Raw genomic sequence first — 20,265 nt, forward strand, 5'->3', positions numbered from 1 at the left:
GTGGAATTTGTTGCCACAGGTGGCTGTTGAGGCTAGGTCCATAAGACCATTAGATATAGGAGCAGAAGTAGGCCATTTGGTCCATCGAGACCACTCCGCCATTCAATCATGGGCTGATCCAATTATTCCAGTCATCCCCACTCCCCTGTCTTCACCCCAGACCCTTTGATGCCCTGGCTAATCAAGAACCAATCTATCTCTGCCAGTAATCAGCTTGCTGTTCTGGTGACGAGACCTTTGTGGTGGCAGGTCTCACAGCCTTCCCTTGACACACGCCCCAGGACGTGCACAGAAGCCCGGGGGCAGGAACATTGTGAGGTTGTGGGAGAGGAGGCAGAAATTCCCAGTCACTGGGCTCTAAGGTGAACACCAAGGACAGAGCGACTGGACATTGCACCGACGTGAACAGGGCTCTGTTAAAGCTAGACCCAGTCCCTTGGATACAGTAACAGTTATTAATAAGAAATTTGCTGATGGTTGCAAATTCCCAGAGAGAGAGGGTGATGGGGGGGGGGGGGGGGAAGGTGAAGTGAGAGAGGGAGGAGACAAAGAGAGGGAAGAAGGGGCCCGGGAGGTGATAGAGTTAGGGAGGGTGGAGAGGGCGCAGGGGAAGGGGTTGCGGAGGGAGGTAGGGATGGGAGGGGTGTAGATGCAGGGTTTGGTTGGGGGGGGGGGAGATGGAAGTGATTGTTAGGGACACCCAAAGGGAATGAGGGAGCGCTGACAGAAAGGAGGGGTAACGGAGAGAGGGAGGAAGGATGGAGGATGGGGTAGGGGACCGCAGGGGTGACGAAGAAAAGGAGGTGAGAAGGGGGAGGGAGCCTATAGTGCGGAGACGAGGGGCCGGAGGTAGAGGTATGGAGTTGGTGGGCTGTCAGAGGGGTAGGAATGGCGAGGGAGGAAGAAGGGAGCACAGGGTGGGTACAGTGAGTAGGTGGGTGGTTACGAGGGTCGGTGGAGTGAGGTACGGCGAATAGGTGGGTGTTTGGAGAAAGTTCCGGTTGTTGCCGCCGCTCAGGGGTGTTAATTCCTGACAAAGCGCCAAGGCACCGGGAACCCCCGTTGACATCAGGCACGGCAGCGGCCACCTTCACGTCCCCGAATGGGTCCTCGGACCGTTGCCCGGGTAACGCGGCCTAGTCCCCAGTGGTGACAGTGCGTCCGCGGCCCCGCGCGCGGAATGTGGAGGCAGGGGCTCCAGCGTCTGCTGCGGGCCGGAGGTGGCGGCCCCGGGGAATCTGCAGTCCGTGGGGTCGCGGTCAGCGCCGTCAGGGTGAGGGGAAGTGGAAGACGGAGGAGAAGGGGGTGTGTGCAGAGTGGGAGGTGGGGTAGAGGTTTGAGGTGAGAGGGTAGGGTGAAGCGGTGAGGGTGGAGAGGGGAAGGGAGGGATGGGTAAGATGAGGGGAGTGGTTGATGGGTGAGGTGAGGGAGGGAGGGTGAGAGAGGAAGGAAAGGTGGAGGTGGGTGAGGGTAAAAGAATGGGGAGGGTGGGTAGGATTGGAGTGCAATTGATGGTAATGTGGAGGGGAACCGGTCATAGGGCTCTGTGGGTCAGCATGGACTCTGGGCAAATCGGTATTCTGCCATGTGGGAAGGAGACATGAATCGAAGTGCTTGACTCTGGTTTCTGTGCACGTTGGGAAGTTCTGCTGATGTTTCCCCGTGGTCACTGGAGGCCCCAGGGCAGAGTGAAAAGGCTCACACACACAAAATGCTGGTGGAACTCAGCATATTGAGCAACATCTATGGAAGAGAACAAACAGTCGACATTTTGGGCCAAGGTCCTACCACAGGACTGGAAAGGAATGAGGTAGAAGCCAAAGTAACTAGGTCGATGAGTTGGAGAACAACGGAGATCACAGGGGGATCTGACTGAACTCCCATCGGAGAGAAGTTTTAAACAATTTCAGGGTCGGCATCCCTCAAAGAGGAGCAGCAAATCACAAACACAATTTGGGCTTCTTCCCCCTTCCTTTCCAGTCCTGATGAAGGGTCTCGGACCAAAGTGTGACTGTTCCCCTCCACGGATGCTGCCTGACCTGCCGTGATCATCCTGCCTTTTGTGTGTACCTCCTGTGTCTGAGGCTGATGAGGCCCTTTGTTCCCACAGGGCACGGTGATCGTCGAACGTTTGTGGCAGGTTCCCCTCTCCAAGGAAGGCAAGCCGGCCAGGCTCCACCCTAGGAGACACCGACTGTACCGCCTGGTGGAGGACACGAAACACAAGTCCCAGGACAAGCTGGAACTGTTATTGACGCAGGCTGTACCCAGTATGTAAATGTCACCAGCAGCAGTCAGATTCAAATTTAGATTTATTTATCACATGTACATTGAAACCGTAAAATGCATCGCTTGCGTTAGCAACCAACAAAATCTAGGAGTGCTCTGGGGGTGCAGCCCACACGATTCGCCACACAATCTGGCACCAATTTAACATGCCCATGGTGCTCAGCAGAACACAGTAAGCAACAAAATCGACAACAGCAAAACAAGCCCCTTTCCTCCCTCACACAGACAGTCCTCCAATTCCAGTCTCCAGCCTCCATGTTTCCAGGCTTTGCCCATTGGGTTTTGACTTCCAGACAGAGTGCGTGGGTCTGTTCTCCCTCACTCACTCCCTCCCCCTGCCAGCTCCTCCCTCACCAATCCCACCCTCCCCCTGCTGGCTTCAGTCTTCCCACTCCCTTCCTCCCCCTGCCGTCCCTCACTCACTACCTCCTCCCTCCCTTTCCACCCGCCGGTCCCTCACTCACTACCTCCTCCCTCCCCTCCCACAGAGTTGGGAGATCGAGGAGACACAGTCTGGGTGAAGAAGTCAATTGGTCGGAACCGACTGCTACCCCAAGGCCTAGCTGTCTACCCTTCTCCAGAGAACCGGGCTACCTTCGAGCAGGAACGTAAGGTGGGTGCTATCCTCGTGTTTTTTTATATCACTAACTGGCAAGGACTGAGTTGTCGGGAGTGGGGGTACAAAGAGGAAGTATTTATTTTAGGGTTCCAGAACCTGCAGTTTTAAAAAATTTACTGTAACTGACTAATCTGACGGATTATATCTTCTGGCATTTAACATCTCTTATGATGTGACAGGTGCTTCGAGAGAGGAAGCCAGAGGAGAGGAGGCAGACACAAAGTGGAGAGAGGGTGAGTGACGTGTGACTGTAGACCCCTACCTCTCTCTGTAACCCTCTCACCACCCCTGTACCCTGCCCTGTCTCCATAATCTCGTTCAGCCCCTACACCGCTGCCTGTCTCTCTAACCCAGCCTGACTCAAACTTTTCACCCTGGAGGAACCCTCGACGTAATTTTCAAGTCTCAGGGAACCCCTGCATAAAAATTATTATATCTAGAGCTCACAATACGTAGCATGATCAGTAAGTTGTAGACAGAATAATTCAAAAATAATTGTCAATGCTGTTTTGAGTAGAGAAGGAATTTTTAACCAACCTTTCTTGAAAAAATAAACACAGTTAAGCTTAACTTACCTTTCTTGAAATTAATCTTTCTTTCCCTTTCATAAATCTTTAAAACTCATAAGGCAAACATAATAAAATCTGAAATTCTGAATTGAATTGACTTTGTTACTTACAACCTTCATATGTGTGAGGAATAAAAATCTTTACATCTCCGTCTAAATGTGCAATTTATAGTAATTTATAATAAATATTATGTACAACAGGATGAAACTGTTGTATAACATAGAAATACAGTTGTGTCAGCATGAATTAATCAGTCTGATGGCCTGGTGGAAGAAGCTGTTTTGGAGCCTGTTGGTCCTGGCTTTTATGCTGCAGTACTACTTCCCGAATGGTAGCAGCTGGAGCAGTTTGTGGTTGGGGTGGCCCTTTTTTCACACCTGTCTTTGTAAATGTCCTGAATCATGGGAAGTTCACATCTACAGATGCGCTGGGCTGTCTGCACCACTCTCTGCAGAGTCCTGCGATTGAGGGAGGTACTGTTCCCGTACCAGGTAGTGATGTAGCCAGTCAGGATGCTCTCAGATGTGCCCCTGTAGAAAGTACTTAGGATTTGGAGGCCCATACCAAACTTTTTCAACTGTCAGAGGCAAAAGAGACGCTGTTATACCTTTCTCACCACAGAGCCAATATGTACAGAGCGCATGAGATCCTCGGTGATGCATATGAGGGTGTACCTGTTCACCTTCTCACCCCCAGATCCATTGATGTCAATAAGGTTATCCTGTCTCCATTCATCCTGTAGTCCACAACCAGCTCCTTTGTTTTTGCGACATTGAGGGAGAGGTTGTTTTCTTGAACTAGAACTTGAGGTAATCACACACGAATTTCACCTTCAACTGAAATGAGACTATTTCTATCCTTGCTCTAGATGCTTGATAAACAAGAAAAAGCTTTCTCACACATGCAAGAAGTCAAAAACTGTAGCAAAATGTTCATTGTTTTCTTATGAATGGCAGGTTATTCTTCTTTCACAGAAATCTAGAACTTGTCCAGGGGCAGGTTAGTAAATCTGATCTTGAGTGCACGATCAGAGGACAGCTCACAACGTTCTTCCTCTTCTCCCAAAGTCAAGTTCTCAGGCTGAGCAGAAGATTCAGAGAAAGGTACCCTTACCCAGTCAGTCATAGATAGTGTTGAAAGGGACAAAAACATTTTGTTCTGCAGTTCTTCCGTGTGGTTTTCAGTAAGATGCGAGACTTTATGATTTCCTTCCTCACTCTCAAGCCCAAGCAGCAGAGGAAATATTTCAAGATTTCCTTTTACAGCATGATTTTTTTTCTAAAGATTCAGTTTCCTTTTAAATCCAAGAATCTTGTCTCTGGAAGTCAAAACACTTTCTCCAGGGCCTTGCAGAGATTTGTCCAATTGTTTCAGATGATGAAAAATGTCTGTTAAGTTGACTAGTTTCTGTAGCCATTCTTCATCTTCAAAGCTCTCACCAAAATATTGCCTCCTATTTTCTTGAAAGTGCTCCTGCAATTCACCTTTCAGCTCAGACACCCTGTTGAGGACTCTTCCTCTGCTAAGCCGCTGGATTTCTGTCTGTAGCAGGAGATTGGTCTGCTCTTTGTCCAGGTTTTTACACAGTTTTATAGCTACTAAATAACTTGCTTCCTGAATTCTTTTTTACTGACTGTGACTTTATTTTTCAAAATCTGTTTGTTTTGAGATTCCAATAGTGGTTTAAAATAATCAGCACTTTTACGTGTCATGTGGTTGTGATTTGTAGTCAAGTCTCTTTTCAATTTTGCTGGAGCCATTGTTACATTTGCAAGTCGTTTGCCACAGACTAGGCTCAATGGAATAGACAACTTGGATCACCAGTCTATGTAAAACCCAGTGATTATTGTAAAGACAGATGCTTTTTATGTTCATTATTGCACTAGTTCAGTGAAATGACTCAGAAGATTGTAATTCTTCATCATTGAGCTTATCAGAATTGTCAGTAGGCCTCGGCCTCGAATCCTCCTTGTCCATCTCACACCTCCTCTTCAAAAATCACCACACTGGTCCATCTTTAGAATGAAAAGTTCGCTCCAATTTTCTATTCCAGCAGTGGAATTTGTTCGCTCACGTAAGTCAGTCGGCGGCAGGTAGGGGGAAGTTGGGGGAGGTAATTGGGGAGTGAGAGGCTGACATCACAGCCCAAGTTGGGTTGAGTCCGGTCAATGCTGGGAAAACGCACTTTGCCTGCTGGCCGCTGATGGAGTAACAGATCTTTGCTGGTGCTCCTAATTTACTTACCGGTACTTTTCTCTCCAACCTTTTGAAATACTACTGTTAGAAGGGTTATTATATTACTGTGACTACCAAAACAGCTTTGGAAGCTATTACAGGCTCAATTCCAAAGCTTACTGAGGAGCTTCAACAGTTCAGAAAAGAAAACAGTGCTGAAATTAAACAAATAGGTACGAAACTAGAAGATATTCAAGCAATTCTAACTGAACATGATAAGAAGATAAAGGAACATAAAGATGTTATTTCTTTACTGGACGAGAGAATGGATGACAGTTGAATTATTTATTTAAAACTTTAGAAAAATTCAATTTTGGACCCGCATCAATGGATTAAATTACTTTATTTAACTCCTTCCACTAGGGTTATCACTAATTCTCATAATTCCAAACCATTTAAGCTTCAATGTGGCTGTCCGTTGAGCCCTTTGCTTTTTGATCTGGCCTTAGAATCCTTAGCCATTGCCTTTCGAGAATCTAATGATATCACCGGTATTTTAAGGAGAGATACTATTCATGAAGTCTCACTGTACGCTGATGATCTGCTGCTATTTATTTCTAATGTTCGGACTTTATTACCCTATGTGCTTTCTTTACTCTCCTGTTTTAGCCAGTTCTCAGGTTATAAGTTAAACCTACATAAAAGTGAACTTTTCCCTTTGAACAATTTCATACCAACAAATTCTAACCTTCCTTTTAAAATAGTAAGAAACCAATTTACCTACTTAGGTGTAACAATCACTAAAAACTATAAGTGTCTATTTAAAGAAAATTTTCTTACCCTATTGAATCATGTAAAAAGGATACTATTAAGTTGGTTGCCTCTTTCGTTATCGCTGATTGGTCGAATTAACTCTATCAAAATGAATATATTACCTAAATTTATATATCTTTTTCAGGCTTTGCCGGTTTTTATTCCTAAATCTTTATTTGATTCTCTTGACTCTATTATATCTTCTTATGTAGGGAAGAATAAGCGTTCTAGATGAAATAAAATCCATCTTCAGAAAGATAAAAAGAATGGAGGATTAGCCTTACCAAACTTTAGAGTTTATTATTGGGCAGTTAATATAAGACATCTTACATTCTGTTTTTTTTAGAAGCTAACTCTGTTATTTTCTATTATTTCTCTTCTTGGATCCTCACTTCCTTTGTCTCTGAGTTAAGTTAACTGATAATCTGGTAGTTAAACACACTATGATAATTTGGATACAATTCCGAAAATACTTTGGCTTATTGAGATTTTCACTTTCGAGTCCCATTTTCTCTAATTATTTTTTTAAACCCTCTAAGATTGATGTGGCTTTTAAAGAATGGGACAGATCAGGTATTAAATGCTTTCAGGACTTGTTTGTAGAGGGAAGTCTCTTTTCGTTTGAACAACTGTCAACTAAATATAGTTTACCCAAAACTCATTTTTTTCGATACCAATTTCGATGGATTTATATCTAATATTTATAATATGCTGCTGGGAATGAGAAGTGTTCCTTTAGATAAAATTAAAAATCTTTGGGAACAAGATTTACAGACTTCAATCTTTGAGGAAACTTGGAATCAAATTTTTAAATTGGTTAACACTTCATCGTTATGTGCCCGCCACTCTCTTCTACAATTTAAAGTGGTCTATGGGGCCCATATGACCAAGGATAAGTGGTCTCATTTTTATTTAGATATATCTCCATATTGTGATAAATGTAATAATGGAGAAGCTTCACTCATTCATATGTTTTGGATATGTCCGAGTCTTGGAAAATACTGGAAAGAAGTATTTCAAACTTTCTCGATACTTTTCAAAGTAATCTTTAAGCCTAATCCTTTGACCACTTTATTTGGTCTTGTTGGAGGAGAGGATATTATTTTGGAGCCATCTGATTTGCACATTTTGGCTTTTATGTCTCTTATGGCCAGAAGGACGCTCTTGCTTAAATGGAAAGATGCGGCCCCTCCTACTCATGCCCAATGGTTACGTGATGTGATGTCATGTTTAAATTTAGAGAAGGTTCGATGTTCAATCTCTGAATCTAGTCAAGACTTTCAAACATTGTGGGGACCTTTTCTGAATTATTTTCAAAACTTGTGATTTGCTGTTAAAGCACAGATGATGATTAATAAATTTTTTTCCTTTTTTCTTTACTAATCAACTTTGGTGTTGGTAGTGGGTTAGATTTTTTTTATATAATAAAATTACTATATTTCAATGCTACAAATTAATTAACCTGTATAAATATAGGGTAAGAAGTCTTTATATGCGATTTAGTATAATGTATTGATATATATATTTTTTTTTCCTGTACTCTATATTGGAAAAGGAAAACTCACTTCATGCTGCTCAACAGCCTACTTTCCTCCCCTGCATGCAATACAGCGCTCACCAATTGTCAATGGCCTCCCCTAACTCGCATCAGAAACTGAGAATGGACTCAAGCAAATAAACAGGGTCCTACTGTGCACTGCCATACTGGGCTGAGATTGCTAATGGGGCTGCTGTGTCACTGCCCACCACTGAAAGTGCCAGCATCATGCGTTGCATGAAGTTCACAATCTCATGGAACCCCTAGCAACCTCTCAAGGAACCCTGCTCTAACCACTTCCAACCCCCACACCCTTGCTTGTCTCTGTAACCCCTTCCGGCCTCTACACCCCTCCCTGTCTCTGTAACCCCCTCCAAGCCCTACATCCCTCCCTGTCTGAGGCAGTAGCACTATCTAAGTGAGGGAGAGAGCGATTTGCGTGGCCGACACGTGAGGGGTGGGACTTACAGGTTAGCTCTGCCAAGCGCTGGCATGAACTTGATGGGCTGAATGGAACTTGCATTCTCCCTACCAAACTGTGCTGACCTCCTGCTCCTCTCTCCCCCAGACCCTGGAGTTCTTGAGGAATTCTCGGCTGACAGTGAGGATGAAGAACAATGTGAAGTGGGAGCTGAACAAGGAGATTGTCTGCCGCCACTTCCTCAAGGAGGTGAGCAGCTCTGTGCGGGAACTGCTGGGGTTCTGGTGCCCTCCCCTCCCTCATTCCACATCCCTCAGCTGATTTGGATCCCACATCCCTTATCCGGGTCAGATCTGACGGTTCCCAGACTGCACATCCCTAGTTCTAGATACTAAAAGTTTTTACTTAAAGTGGAAAAGGCCAAGGTTTTGAGCGATTGTTTTGTGCCAGTCTTCACGGTGGCGGACATGTTTAATGTGCCAAACGGAGATGTTATGGATCCAATGGGAGGCAAGGACATTGACATAATCGCAATCACTAAAGAGGTAGTAATAAAGAGATTAGTGGGCCTAAAAGTGACAAGACCCCTGCTTCTGGTAGGATGCTAAAAGAAATGGCGGAAGTTTAAGGCTGTTGTGATGGGAGATTTCCTAATATTCACTGGCTTTTCCTTAGCACAAAGGGTTTAGATGAGGTGGAGTTTGTTAGGTGTGTTCAGGAAGGTTCCCTGATGCGATATGTAGATAAGCCAAGTAGCGGAGAGGCTGTACTTGATCTGCTGTTGGGAAATGAACCTGGTCAGGCGTCAAATCTCTCGGTGGGAGAGCATTTTGAAGGTAGTGACCACAACTCTTATCTCCTTTACCATAGCGCTGAAGAGGGATAGGAGCAGAAAATTTGGGAAAACATTTAATTGGGGTAGAGGCAAATATGATGCTATTAAGCAGGAACTTGGGAGCAGATGTTCTCAGGGAAACATAGGGCAGAAATGTGGCAAATGTTCAGGGAACATTTGCATGGAGTTTTGCATTGGTATGTTCTATTAATAAAACCAGTTTGATCATCAGAAATAATAGAGGGAATAACAGTTTCTAATCTATAAGCCAAAACTTTGGCCAAGATTTTAACATCAACATTAAGCAAAGAAATCGGCCTATACAAGGAACACTCTGTTGGGTCTTTACCCTTTTTTAATAAAAGAATAATAGATGCCTCATTAAAAGAGGGTGGCAATTTACCGTAATTAAACGAGTCAGATAATACTGAGAATAACTGAGGAGAAAGAAGTGAAGAGAATGATTTATAAAATTCTACGGGGAACCCATCAGGTCCAGGAGATTTCCCTGAAGACAATGCAGAAATTGCAAAAGATATTTCTTCTGATGATATAGGCGCATTAAGTTTGGCTTTAAAATCAAATGAAAGCGAAGGAATATTCAGATTATTTTAAAAATGATCAACAGAGATATTGTCATTCAGAGATTCAGAGGAATAAAGTGGAGAATAAAAATTTTTTAATGTGTCATTGATTTCTAAGTGATCCGATGTAAAGTCTCCATTCTCCTTCCGGATCTTTGTAATATGTTGTTTAGCTTTGGAACGCCTCAGCTGATTGGCTAGAAATTTACCAGATTTGTCACCATGAATATAAAAGCGACTCTTACTTTCAAGAAATTGGCATTCAACAGGTTGAGTAGACAGAAGATTAAATTTAGTTTGAAGTTCTACACGCTTCTTGTATAATTCAGGATTCTTAGTTTGAGCATACAGTTGATCTAATTCTTTAATCTGATTAATGAGGTCTAATCGATCTGCACAGGACCTTCTATTAAGATTTGCTGTATAGGAGATTATTTGAGCCCTCAAATATGCTTTCATGGCATCCCAGACAATCTTGACATTTCAGATGACGTATTGGTGTTAAAATAAAAGGTTATCTGATCCTTAATAAATTTTAGAAAATCATCATCTGATAATAAAGTCGAGTCAAAACGCCAGTGTTTATTCCTCTGAGGGAGACCAGGAAAATTTAAAGACAAAGTAATTGGGGCATGGTCAGAAATCAGTATACTCTGATAATCACAAGAATAGACAAATGGAATGTTGATTATCTAGTAAAGGTATGGTGAACATGTGAAAAAAAAGAATAATCTCTCTCAGTAGGATGAAGGAAACGCCATATATCCGAGATACCATAATTAGAGAGAAAAGAGTGAATAGCTAAGGCAGATTTAGTAGGTAATCTAGTAACAGAGGACGATCGATCCAAATTAGGATCTAACCAACAATTAAAATCGCCACCCAGTATAAGAGAGTATGAGTTTAAATCTGGTAGTGAGGAGAAAAAACGTTTAAAAAAATTAACATCATCAAAATTGGGAGCATACAGGTTTGCTAGTACAACTTTAGTATTATATAATTTACCAGAAACAATAATAAAACGGCCATTTGTATCAGATATCTTATTATGGAGTTCAAAAGGAATATTTGAATTAATAAGGATGGAGACCCCCCCTAGCTTTGGCGGCAAAGGATGAATGAAAATGCTGACCCGCCCACTTTGACAAAAGCCAAGAATTATCAAAACTACGAATATGAGTTTCTTGAAGGAAAGCAATGTCAGCTTTGAGTTGTTTAATATGCGAGAAGACCTTCCTTCTCTTTCAATCTTTTTATTAATATTTAGAATATTATGAATGAGATACAATTCAAATAATGGTAAGGGATTACAAATATATAGACTCCCATTATACATGAAGTAATACATAAACAATGAATAGAGCATAAGTAAGTTTCCCAAAGCATAAACCATATAGTATATATATGAACAAGGTAAGTTTAGATATTTCATAATATATAGTGTAAAACCTTCCTTCTTTTAACAGGATGATTCAATCCCTTTACATTCCAGCTCACAAATTTAAGTGTATTAACCATTATCAATTGTTAGTGCATAGAAGGTAGCAGGCATATAAAAAATCAAGCAGTACAGTAACAGTCTGGGAGCAAAAATGTAAACATAGATCCGTAGAATCAAAACAGAGACATGTCCCGAATAACAAAGGAAAACAAAAGAAACAGTGAGTAGTGTTGGAACTGGAGAACCCACCCCATCCTCGCAACCCAAAACTAGACGGCTACCTAAAAAAGCAGCTAGCTCTACCAAAAAAATTAACCCAAAAATGACTTCCAGTTCCGTATCATTAACAAAAGTTCCATATAAATAATATAGAAATAATAACTAATTTATGCACTAGAAAACAGAATTACAAATAGGAACAACTTCAACAGAAGTATAAAACTTAATACAAAAAAAATCAGAAGAAAACTAAAACTAACCCACCCGCGAAAAATTATAAAAGATTAAAAGAAAAATAAGGGAGGGGGAAAGGGGGAAATTATAAATTTAAAGAGAGTACTTATCAACCATTTACAGAAAAAAAAGCAAAACTTAAACTATAAATCAACCAACAGGGAGGCCTTCAATAAAAACTCCAAACCTCCAAAACAAGTTAAAATCAATTGTAGTTCTCTATAGATAAAGTTATACAAAAATAAAATAGATTACACAAGTAAAATCTAAAAGTCCGCAGGGAAACATTAAACTTAAATCACCTATTTAGAAAAAACGCACCAAGTCCAGGGAGAGATTGACTACAGCCCTTAGAGTTTCAATAGTTAATGTCTGAGTTATTCAAGTAAAGTCTGAGTTCGGAAAAAATAGTTTTACTTCGAGAAGTACTTATCAGCCATTTTAGAAGGTCAGGCCGGTTCCGAAGAAGACGAGGTGGCTGGAAGACTTCCAACAAACGCCTCAGCCTCCTTCACTGATTTAAATCACTTATAATCTCCAGTAGTAAGCGTAATTCGAAGATCGGCTGGATTTCGGAGAGAGGGTCTGAATCCGCGATCAAAAAGCACTTTCGTTACACCTTTAAACTCAGCACGCATCTTCAGAACCTGGGGGGCATAATCCTCCACAAAACGAATGACCGTATTTTGAAAGGCAAAAGTACCTCTGCGGCGTGCCTCCATAATCAAACGGTTTTTCACCTGGTATCGATGAAAGCATAAAATAACCGGCCGTGGACGGGAACCCAGAGTTGCACGAGGAACATAAATCCTGTGAGCCCTTTCAAGCTCAGGTGGAGTCGGAAGAAATTCTTTCCCGAAAATCTCACAGAGAAAATCAGAAAAAAATTCAACGGGAGAGCCCTTTTCAGTGGCCTCTGACAAACCAAGAATTCATAGATTGCAACGTCTGTTCCGATTTTCAAGATCCACCATTTTGGAAGAAAGTTTACTATTCTTCTCTAGGTTGGAGCAGAAAGTTTCAAGATGTTGAACACGGCGTTTTAAATCTTCAGAAGTTAAGTCAAAGTGAGATAAGTGTTCAGCATGTTCATCCACTCTAGCATTAATCTGATCCAATTTGGAATCCAGCTGGTTGAAAGAAGTTCTAAATTCAGTTCTAAAATCCATTAAAATATCTTGTCGATGTTGTTCCAAAACAGCGAGAATGTCAGCCGACAAAGCCATAGAAGTTTCCTTTTTCCCGGTTTTAGTACTTTTGGTAGCCATTATAAGATAGATGTGTTCGCAGGCAGGTAAAAGAGAACTAATAAAATACCTAACTAAGGTTTAAGAAGGGAAACATATAGTGCAAAGATAAGAAGAATAACGGAGCAAAAGTTCGGAGCGACTAAACAATCGCCATCTTCAATAGTTAGTCCCATCACCGTTTCTAATGACATTTGAAATATTTCTGTCAGAGCCCCTGCTATTTCTACACTAACCTCCCTCAAGGTCCTAGGGAGTATCTTGTCAGGACCCGGAGATTTATCCACTTTTATATTCCTTAAAAGCGCCAGTACTTCCTCCTCTTTAATCGTCATAGTTTCCATAACTTCCCTACTTGTTTCCCTTACCTTACACAATTCAATATCCTTCTCCTTAGTGAATACCGAAGAAAAGAAATTGTTCAAAATCTCCCCTATTTTGATAGGTAAAACTTGAAGACAGAATGCAATACTAATGGTAGTACTTGGCAGTGTGGAGGATTTGAGACATCTTGGGGTCTGTGTCGATAGGACACTGAAAGCTGCAGCGCAGGTTGATAGTGTTGTTAAGAAAGCATATGGTGTGTTGGCATTCATCAACTGGGATTGAGTTCAACTATACAAGACCTTGGTCAGACCCCACTTGGAGTACTGTGCTCAGTTCTGGTCACTTCACTACAGGAAGGATGTGGATACTATAGAGAGAGAGTGCAGAGGAGATTTACAAGGGTGTTGAATGGATTGGAGAGTGCACCTTATGAGAATAGATTGAGTGAGCTCGGCCCTTTCTTGTTGGAGCGACGGAGGATGAGAGGTGACCTGATAGAGGTGTATAAGATGATGAGAGGCATTGATTGTGTGGATAGCCAGAGGCTTTTTCCCAGGGCTGAAATGGCTCACATGCGAGGGCATAGTTTTAAGGTGCTTGGAAATAGGTTCTGAGGGGATGTCAGGGGTAAGTTTTTTACATGGAGAGTGGTGGGTGTGTGCAGTGCATTGCTGGTGGCAGTGGTGGAAGAGCATACAATAGGGCTTGGCTCTTAGAGAGGTACATGGAGCTTAGAAAAATAGAGGGCTATGTGGTAGGGTAATTCTAGGCAGTCTCTAGAATGGGTTACATGGTCGGCACAACATTGTGAAGGGCCTGCAATGTGCTGTAGATTTCTGTGTTCTATATGTTCTATGTTATAGTCGAGGCATTTGTGATCATTTACATAGTATTCTCTGGACTGTAAGCAGATCCCAGTGAATTGAAAGACAACGGATACGATTCCAAAGTTTAAAAAGGACTTAGGCCAAAGACAGGTCTGTAGTTGGGAAATTGCTTGGAGCAATCATTAGGGAAGAAATAGTGAAACATCGACTAGAAGTGGTTCAGGCATACATAGCATGGACTCCGGAAGGGAAAGTCACTTACTGGAGTTCTTTGAGAATACAATGAGCATACTGGATATTGTGGAACAGGTGGATGTTGTATACTTGGATTTCCAGAAGTCGTTCAATAAGGTACTGCATAAAATTCATAAGATGAGGATACATAGAGTTGGGTTAATGTATTATCATGGATAGAGGATTGGTTAACCAATAGAAGACAGAAAGTTGGCTTTAAATTATAAATATAAGAGATTATACAGATGCTGGAAATCTAGAGCTGGAGGAACTCCTGCACTTTCTATGTGCTACTTTGGGATAAATGGATGTTTCTCTGGTTGGCAGTCAGTGGTGAGCAGTGTGTCACAGGGCCAGTGGTGAGCCCACAACTGTTCATGATATACGTGAACAATTTGGAACGGGACCAGGTGTAGCATGCCCCCAAGTTGGCTGATAACAATAAATAAAATGGAAAAGCAAATTGTGTAAAGGATGGGGAGAGGTATAAATGGGTTAAGTAGGTTTGGGTTAATCGGAGTTATTGGGGGCTGCTGGGCGGCACTGCTCGCAGAGACAGGAGGGCCAATTCTGTGCTGTAGATTAATCAATCAGTCAATAAGAGAACAGGCCCTTCTGGCCCTCCAGTAATCCCCTGATTTAACCCTAGCCTAATTACTGCACAATTTACAATGACCCGTTAACCTATCAAACCCACGTCTTTGTACTGTGGAAGGAAACCGGAGCACCCGTAGGAAACCATGCGGTCACAGGAAGAACATACAGGCAACTGTACTATGAAGCATTGTGCTAACCACTACGCTACGGTGTCGCCCAATAAAATAAGATAGAGACAGGAATTTTTTTTATTGATAGGCATAACCAGATGACATAGTCTCAATTTTCGGGGGAATAGATTTAGGACGGCGACTGAGATACAGGCTCCATGGTAACTTGGCGGTTAGTGCGACCCGATTATAGCTCAGGACTTTGGAGTTCAGAGTTCAATCCTGGTGTCCACAGAAACTAGGTCATCTGGAATTCTCTTCCCAGAGAAGCAGTAGAGGCTACCTCATTGAATATTAAGACACAGTTGGAATTTTGCATATTAGGGGCTCTGAGAGTTATGGGAAATGGCAGGAAGGTGGTTGAATTCTTGGTGAGATCAACCATGATCTTTTTGAATGGTGAAGCAGGCTTGATGGGCTGAATGGCCAGCTCCTGCTGTTTCTTATTTCTTATTCATTCAGCTGCAGTTGGCCCTACCACCAAAGACCAGTGGTTGTGCCGGATGAATGATGGGTATAACTCCCACCACACCCATCACTCACCTCCCAGTGGACAGCTCATTCATTCTGGCCATGCTATGGGAGGGAGAAGTGATCGTCCATTGTAAGAGAGTCCATGGGGTTGTGCAAGTAATCGGACATCGTCAGAAGGTATCGGGGGGGGGGTGTAGTGATTGTCATCAGAGGGTCTGTGGGTGGGGGAATTGTTCACCTGTTGTCACAGGGTCTATGGGTGGGGGCAGAGATTGTCCAGTGTCAAAGGGTGTATTGCGTGGGGTGGGGGCATGGAGTGATTCCCATTGTTAGAGGTTTAGTGATCATCTGTAATCAGAGCATCTATGGGATTGGGGAGGACTCAGATATTGGTGGTGTGTTATGGGAAGGTGGAGGGCATTGAACCTGTGCCCCTGTTTGACCGGTACTTTCTGAATCCTCTGCATACTCAGTGCCCTGCGGCTTAGTCCTCGCCTTGCAAAGGGAAGGTGGATGGGGGCAGGGTTGAAAGGGCTGATCGGTTCTGCACCATGCTTATGAGCTTGCTATGCACAGAGAGCACAGTGACACATCCTGGGCCGTGACCCTGGTGGTGACTTGCTGGATGATGACCAGGGAGAGCAGACTGACCCCAGGGGGTTGACTAAACTGGGAGCTCAGTGGGTCAGACAGTGTCTGTGGAGGCAGAGAAAAGGAGCTGCAGTCTCCAGTCTCTTCTGTTTCACTGAACTTGTGTTCCTTCCTCAGCTGAACCTGTTTGTTCCGCCGGAGGCGCTGAGGATTCCTGATGAGCCCATCACCCAGTGGGGCGAGCACTGGTGTGAGGTGACGGTGAGTGACCTGAGTTTGCGAGCTGACACGGTCTCCGCTGCCCTGGTCTGCAGTGCCTTCACCTACAGCAGGGGATCCCATCCTTGTGTCAACAAGGTCTGAAACCAACTCCATCCATACAAACCTGGGGTCAGACAGAGAGTGACACTCCCTCTATGCCGACCCATCACACACTCCCGAGGAATGGGTTAGATACAGTGTGAAGTTCCCATCTTCACTGGGACTCTGTTCATTTTGAGGGTTAAAGAAAATATTATTTTTCATAACAGCACAGAAACAGGCCCTTTAGCCCATCTAGTACATGCCAAACCATTTAAACTGCTCAGTCCCATAGCACTCCAAACCGATCCATTACTTATCCAAACTTCTCTTAAATGTTGAAACCAAAATTGCATCCACATTTGAACTAGCAGCTCGTTCCACACTCTCACCACCCTCTGAGTAAAGAATTTTCCTCTCATGTTCCCCTTTCATCTTTCACTCTTAACCCATGACCTCCGTGGAAAAGCCCTGTTTGCATTTACTTTGCCTATACCCCTCATAATATCTCAATCAAATCTCCCCTAAATCTTCTAGGGGAAGAAAATGTCTGAAAAATTGGTAATTTGTTGATTGCATTTTGAAGAACGTTGCTAAGGTTCCACTTAACACAGGCAAGCAGAGATGGCGAAGGATAGTCTGACATGGCGGGTCACCCGAGGGGCAGTGAGCTACTACACTGTGGAGTCCAAAACTCCGATCTGACATCCGATACTTGTGCCCTGTAGGTGAACGGCATCGACACTGTCCGCCTGCCCATCTCAGTGGTGAACTTCGAACTTCCCAAGACCAGGAGGTACAAGGAGTGGCTGAGTCGGCAGCAGCGGAGAAAAGAGGAATTATCAGCAGAGGGGGACAAGGAGGAGGAAAAAGAGAGCTGACCGTGGCCTTGGTTTCAGGGGCACTGGCCCTTTTCTGAAGTGTTCAGGTGTTCGATGGAGTTTGCCTGCCCAGTGTTAGCTGTAACACATCAGTGAGGGTCCTGCATCCTCACAGAGTCATAAATATAATAAATATTTCTTCTCGTGAATGGCCATCCATTTAGTTTCCACAGGGAGCAGCAGTTGCCTATCCCACGTGAAGGAGCAAAGGCACTCTCTTCAGGATCAGTAGTGAGTACACAAGCAAAGAAGTCACACCCACCTTGACCCGTGACCACAAGATTCCAGCTGGGAGAGGATCGCTCCCCTTTGTGTGTGTGTATATATGCTTCTGAAAGAGAGCCCCAGACAGTACCTGACTGCAGTGATGTTCTCCCTTCTACCTGCTGAGTTAAGATGAGATCAAATTGTCTTTGTATTTGTCACATGTACATCAAAACATAGAGATAAATACACCACTTGTATCACGGGGCAGCTCACAAGTGTTATCACGCTTCTGGCATCAATATAGCCTGCCCATAGCTTACTAACCCTAACCTGGACGCCTTTGGAATGTGGGAGGCCAGTCACGGAGAGAACTGTGAACCGCTGAACTACAGACAGTGGTAGGAATTGAACCCAGGTTGCTGGCGCTGTAATAGTGTTACGCTAACCTCTACCGTGCCATTCTTCAGCCCATTTACCAAGCTGATCAAGGTCCCTACTATAACCATCTTCACTGTCAATTACACCATCTGTTTCACCCATTAACCAAGCTGATCAAGGTCCCTACTATAACCATCTTCACTGTCAATTACACCATCTGTTTCACCCATTAACCAATTCATGTACGTCTTTGTGTTACCGGCACTGTAAAGCCTTGCACTAACTACTATGCTGTCGTGCTACCCCAGTTCTGTATGTGCTCGTGAACTGCTGCAGACCATCCCCCAGCCCCCACATCCACTCTCTTTCTGGGCTAACAAGCGCCAGTGAAAGCCTTCCCCTCTTTTATGTGGCCCTGGTATTTCAAATCTGTCCTCTCCTGGAGCTACTCCCTTGCTGAGCACCTCCCCACCTGAGGTAACTTGGCAAACCAACACCAGTGTAAGATACCCAACTAATAGTCCAGTGGTCCAGACTACTGACTGAAGACAGCAGTTTGCATCCCCTCACGGGGCAGTACTGTAACATAACAGCTAGGATAAAGCTATTATAGTGCCAACTTTAAGATCCAGGTTCGATTTTCCCTGTTGCCTGTAAGAAGTTTGTACGTTCTCCCTGTGACCACTTAGGCCTCCTCCCACATTCCAAAGATGTACAAGTTAGGATTAGTAATTTGCGGGCATGCTAGGTTTGTGCTGGAATCGTGCCAACACTCGTGGGCTGCCCACATAATTCTTGTTGATTTGGTTTGACGCAAATGATGCATTTCACTGTGTGTACATGTGACATAAAGCTAATCTTTATCTTTGGAATCAAATTCAGTTGACTAAATCCAGATTAAAAGCGGTTGATACTGTGTAGACTGAAAGAATTCACACGGAATCTGGGGTTTACGTTCAGAACAAATTTTCTCCTTATTACAAGCTGATGTCAACAGGGGAGTTACTTGTCCTAGAACAAATGCTCTCCAATCCAATGTTTTAATTAGTTTAGTTAGAGATGCATCACAGTAACGGGCTCTTCTGACCCAACAAGCCTGGAAAGGGGAGGGGTGGAGAACAGAAGCGAGGGAGGAGGTTACAGAGGGGATTGGGGTGGGGCCTGAAATGGAGGATGTAAATTTGAATGCAAGGAGTTGGCAGGGGAGGGTCAGGCAGGATTTAACCAAGTGGGAGCTTGGAACCTGGGTTAGTTACTGGAGATTCCAGAAGGGGCACATAGCAGCATGTGAACACCGAGTGCTTGGCATAACAGGAACTGAGTTTCTCAGCATCCAGGGGCTCCAAAGGACAGGCCCACCAATGAAAATTCTGGGGCAGTTCCCATTCCTGTTGGCTGACAAACTGCCCCAGGAGCACCCTTCGGGAATCATCTAATCCACAATTACTAAAAAATATTTACTGAACATTTACACATCTATAAGTGATACAAAAACTATAACGAGCATAGGAACTACATGAAAAATATAAGAACAGTAACAATTGTACATCCTAATCCAACAGGGTCAAACTCCTCAGATCCTCACTGCTAGCTTAGAGAAGGTGAGGCAGTACCGGGGTCCCATCCTGGTACCTCACTGCACCCGTCCCCATCCTACACCCGGGTTCTCAGAGGATGGGGCAGCACTGAACCCTTGCACCTGGTCTGAACCTTTCCTCATTCTGTGGGACTTGGCATGAGATAAATATTGTCTGCAAATGGCCACAGGATCACTCGTGTTCCCCGGAAACGGAAGTAGCTCATCGGTGTGTACCCCAGGAATTGTGGAGTTCTTCAGTACCACTCATCACACAGCGCAGCGTTCCCTCCTCGCATCTCTCCCCCACCACAGTACAGCACTTCTTCCTCAGAATGACACTCGCTCTTCACTGCTCCTTGCCATCCTTCCATTGTGTGACAGTTCACAGTCCTGCCCCTCTTGAGGAGTGACACTCCCTACTCGCCATCATTGCCTGCCCGCCACACGTCCTGTAAGACAGTACTCCCATCTCAGCATCACTCAAACAGCACAGCCCTCCTTCCTCTGCCCCTCCCACAGTGTGGTACTCCCCAAGTAACCCCGCTCTACGTAACGTATCACTCCCTCTTCACTTCACTTGTGAGTCTGTTGGGGTAATCTATTGCATTCGGTGCTCCCGGTGTGGTCTCCTCTACATCGGCGAGACCCGATGCAGATTGGGGGACCGCTTCGTCGATCACCTCCGCCACAACAGACAGGATCTCCCGGTTGCCACCC

The 20,265-nt window shown here is 44.0% G+C and overlaps 1 protein-coding gene across 2 annotated transcripts; it reads left to right on the forward strand.

Annotated features, from left to right (window-relative positions):
* Positions 1-1,087: 1,087 nt before the first annotated feature.
* On the forward strand, positions 1,088-17,533 carry mrpl9 (mitochondrial ribosomal protein L9). Of its 2 annotated transcripts, none has more exons than XM_073061254.1 (7): positions 1,088-1,126; positions 2,111-2,270; positions 2,778-2,902; positions 3,088-3,141; positions 8,571-8,672; positions 16,381-16,464; positions 17,232-17,533. In XM_073061254.1, exons 1-7 carry the CDS (start codon positions 1,103-1,105, stop codon positions 17,382-17,384), a joined length of 702 nt encoding a protein of 233 aa, XP_072917355.1. In that variant the 5' UTR covers positions 1,088-1,102; the 3' UTR covers positions 17,385-17,533. The 2 variants fall into 2 exon arrangements, with proteins under 2 accessions (XP_072917355.1, XP_072917354.1); XM_073061253.1 differs by lacking the exon at positions 1,088-1,126 and adding an exon at positions 1,133-1,273.
* The last annotated feature ends 2,732 nt before the right edge of the window (positions 17,534-20,265 follow it).

Source organism: Hemitrygon akajei, chromosome 11, assembly GCF_048418815.1.
Source record: "Hemitrygon akajei chromosome 11, sHemAka1.3, whole genome shotgun sequence".
NCBI lineage: Eukaryota > Metazoa > Chordata > Chondrichthyes > Myliobatiformes > Dasyatidae > Hemitrygon > Hemitrygon akajei.

Excerpts from the sequence above, each read along its gene's own strand:
- mrpl9 (XM_073061253.1), top strand. The coding sequence starts at position 1,181 with ATGTGGAGGCAGGGGCTCCAGCGTCTGCTGCGGGCCGGAGGTGGCGGC. Across the intron at positions 2,271-2,777 it reads ATTGACGCAGGCTGTACCCA|AGTTGGGAGATCGAGGAGAC; the intron begins GTATGTAAATGT and ends CCCCTCCCACAG. Across the intron at positions 2,903-3,087 it reads CCTTCGAGCAGGAACGTAAG|GTGCTTCGAGAGAGGAAGCC; the intron begins GTGGGTGCTATC and ends ATGATGTGACAG.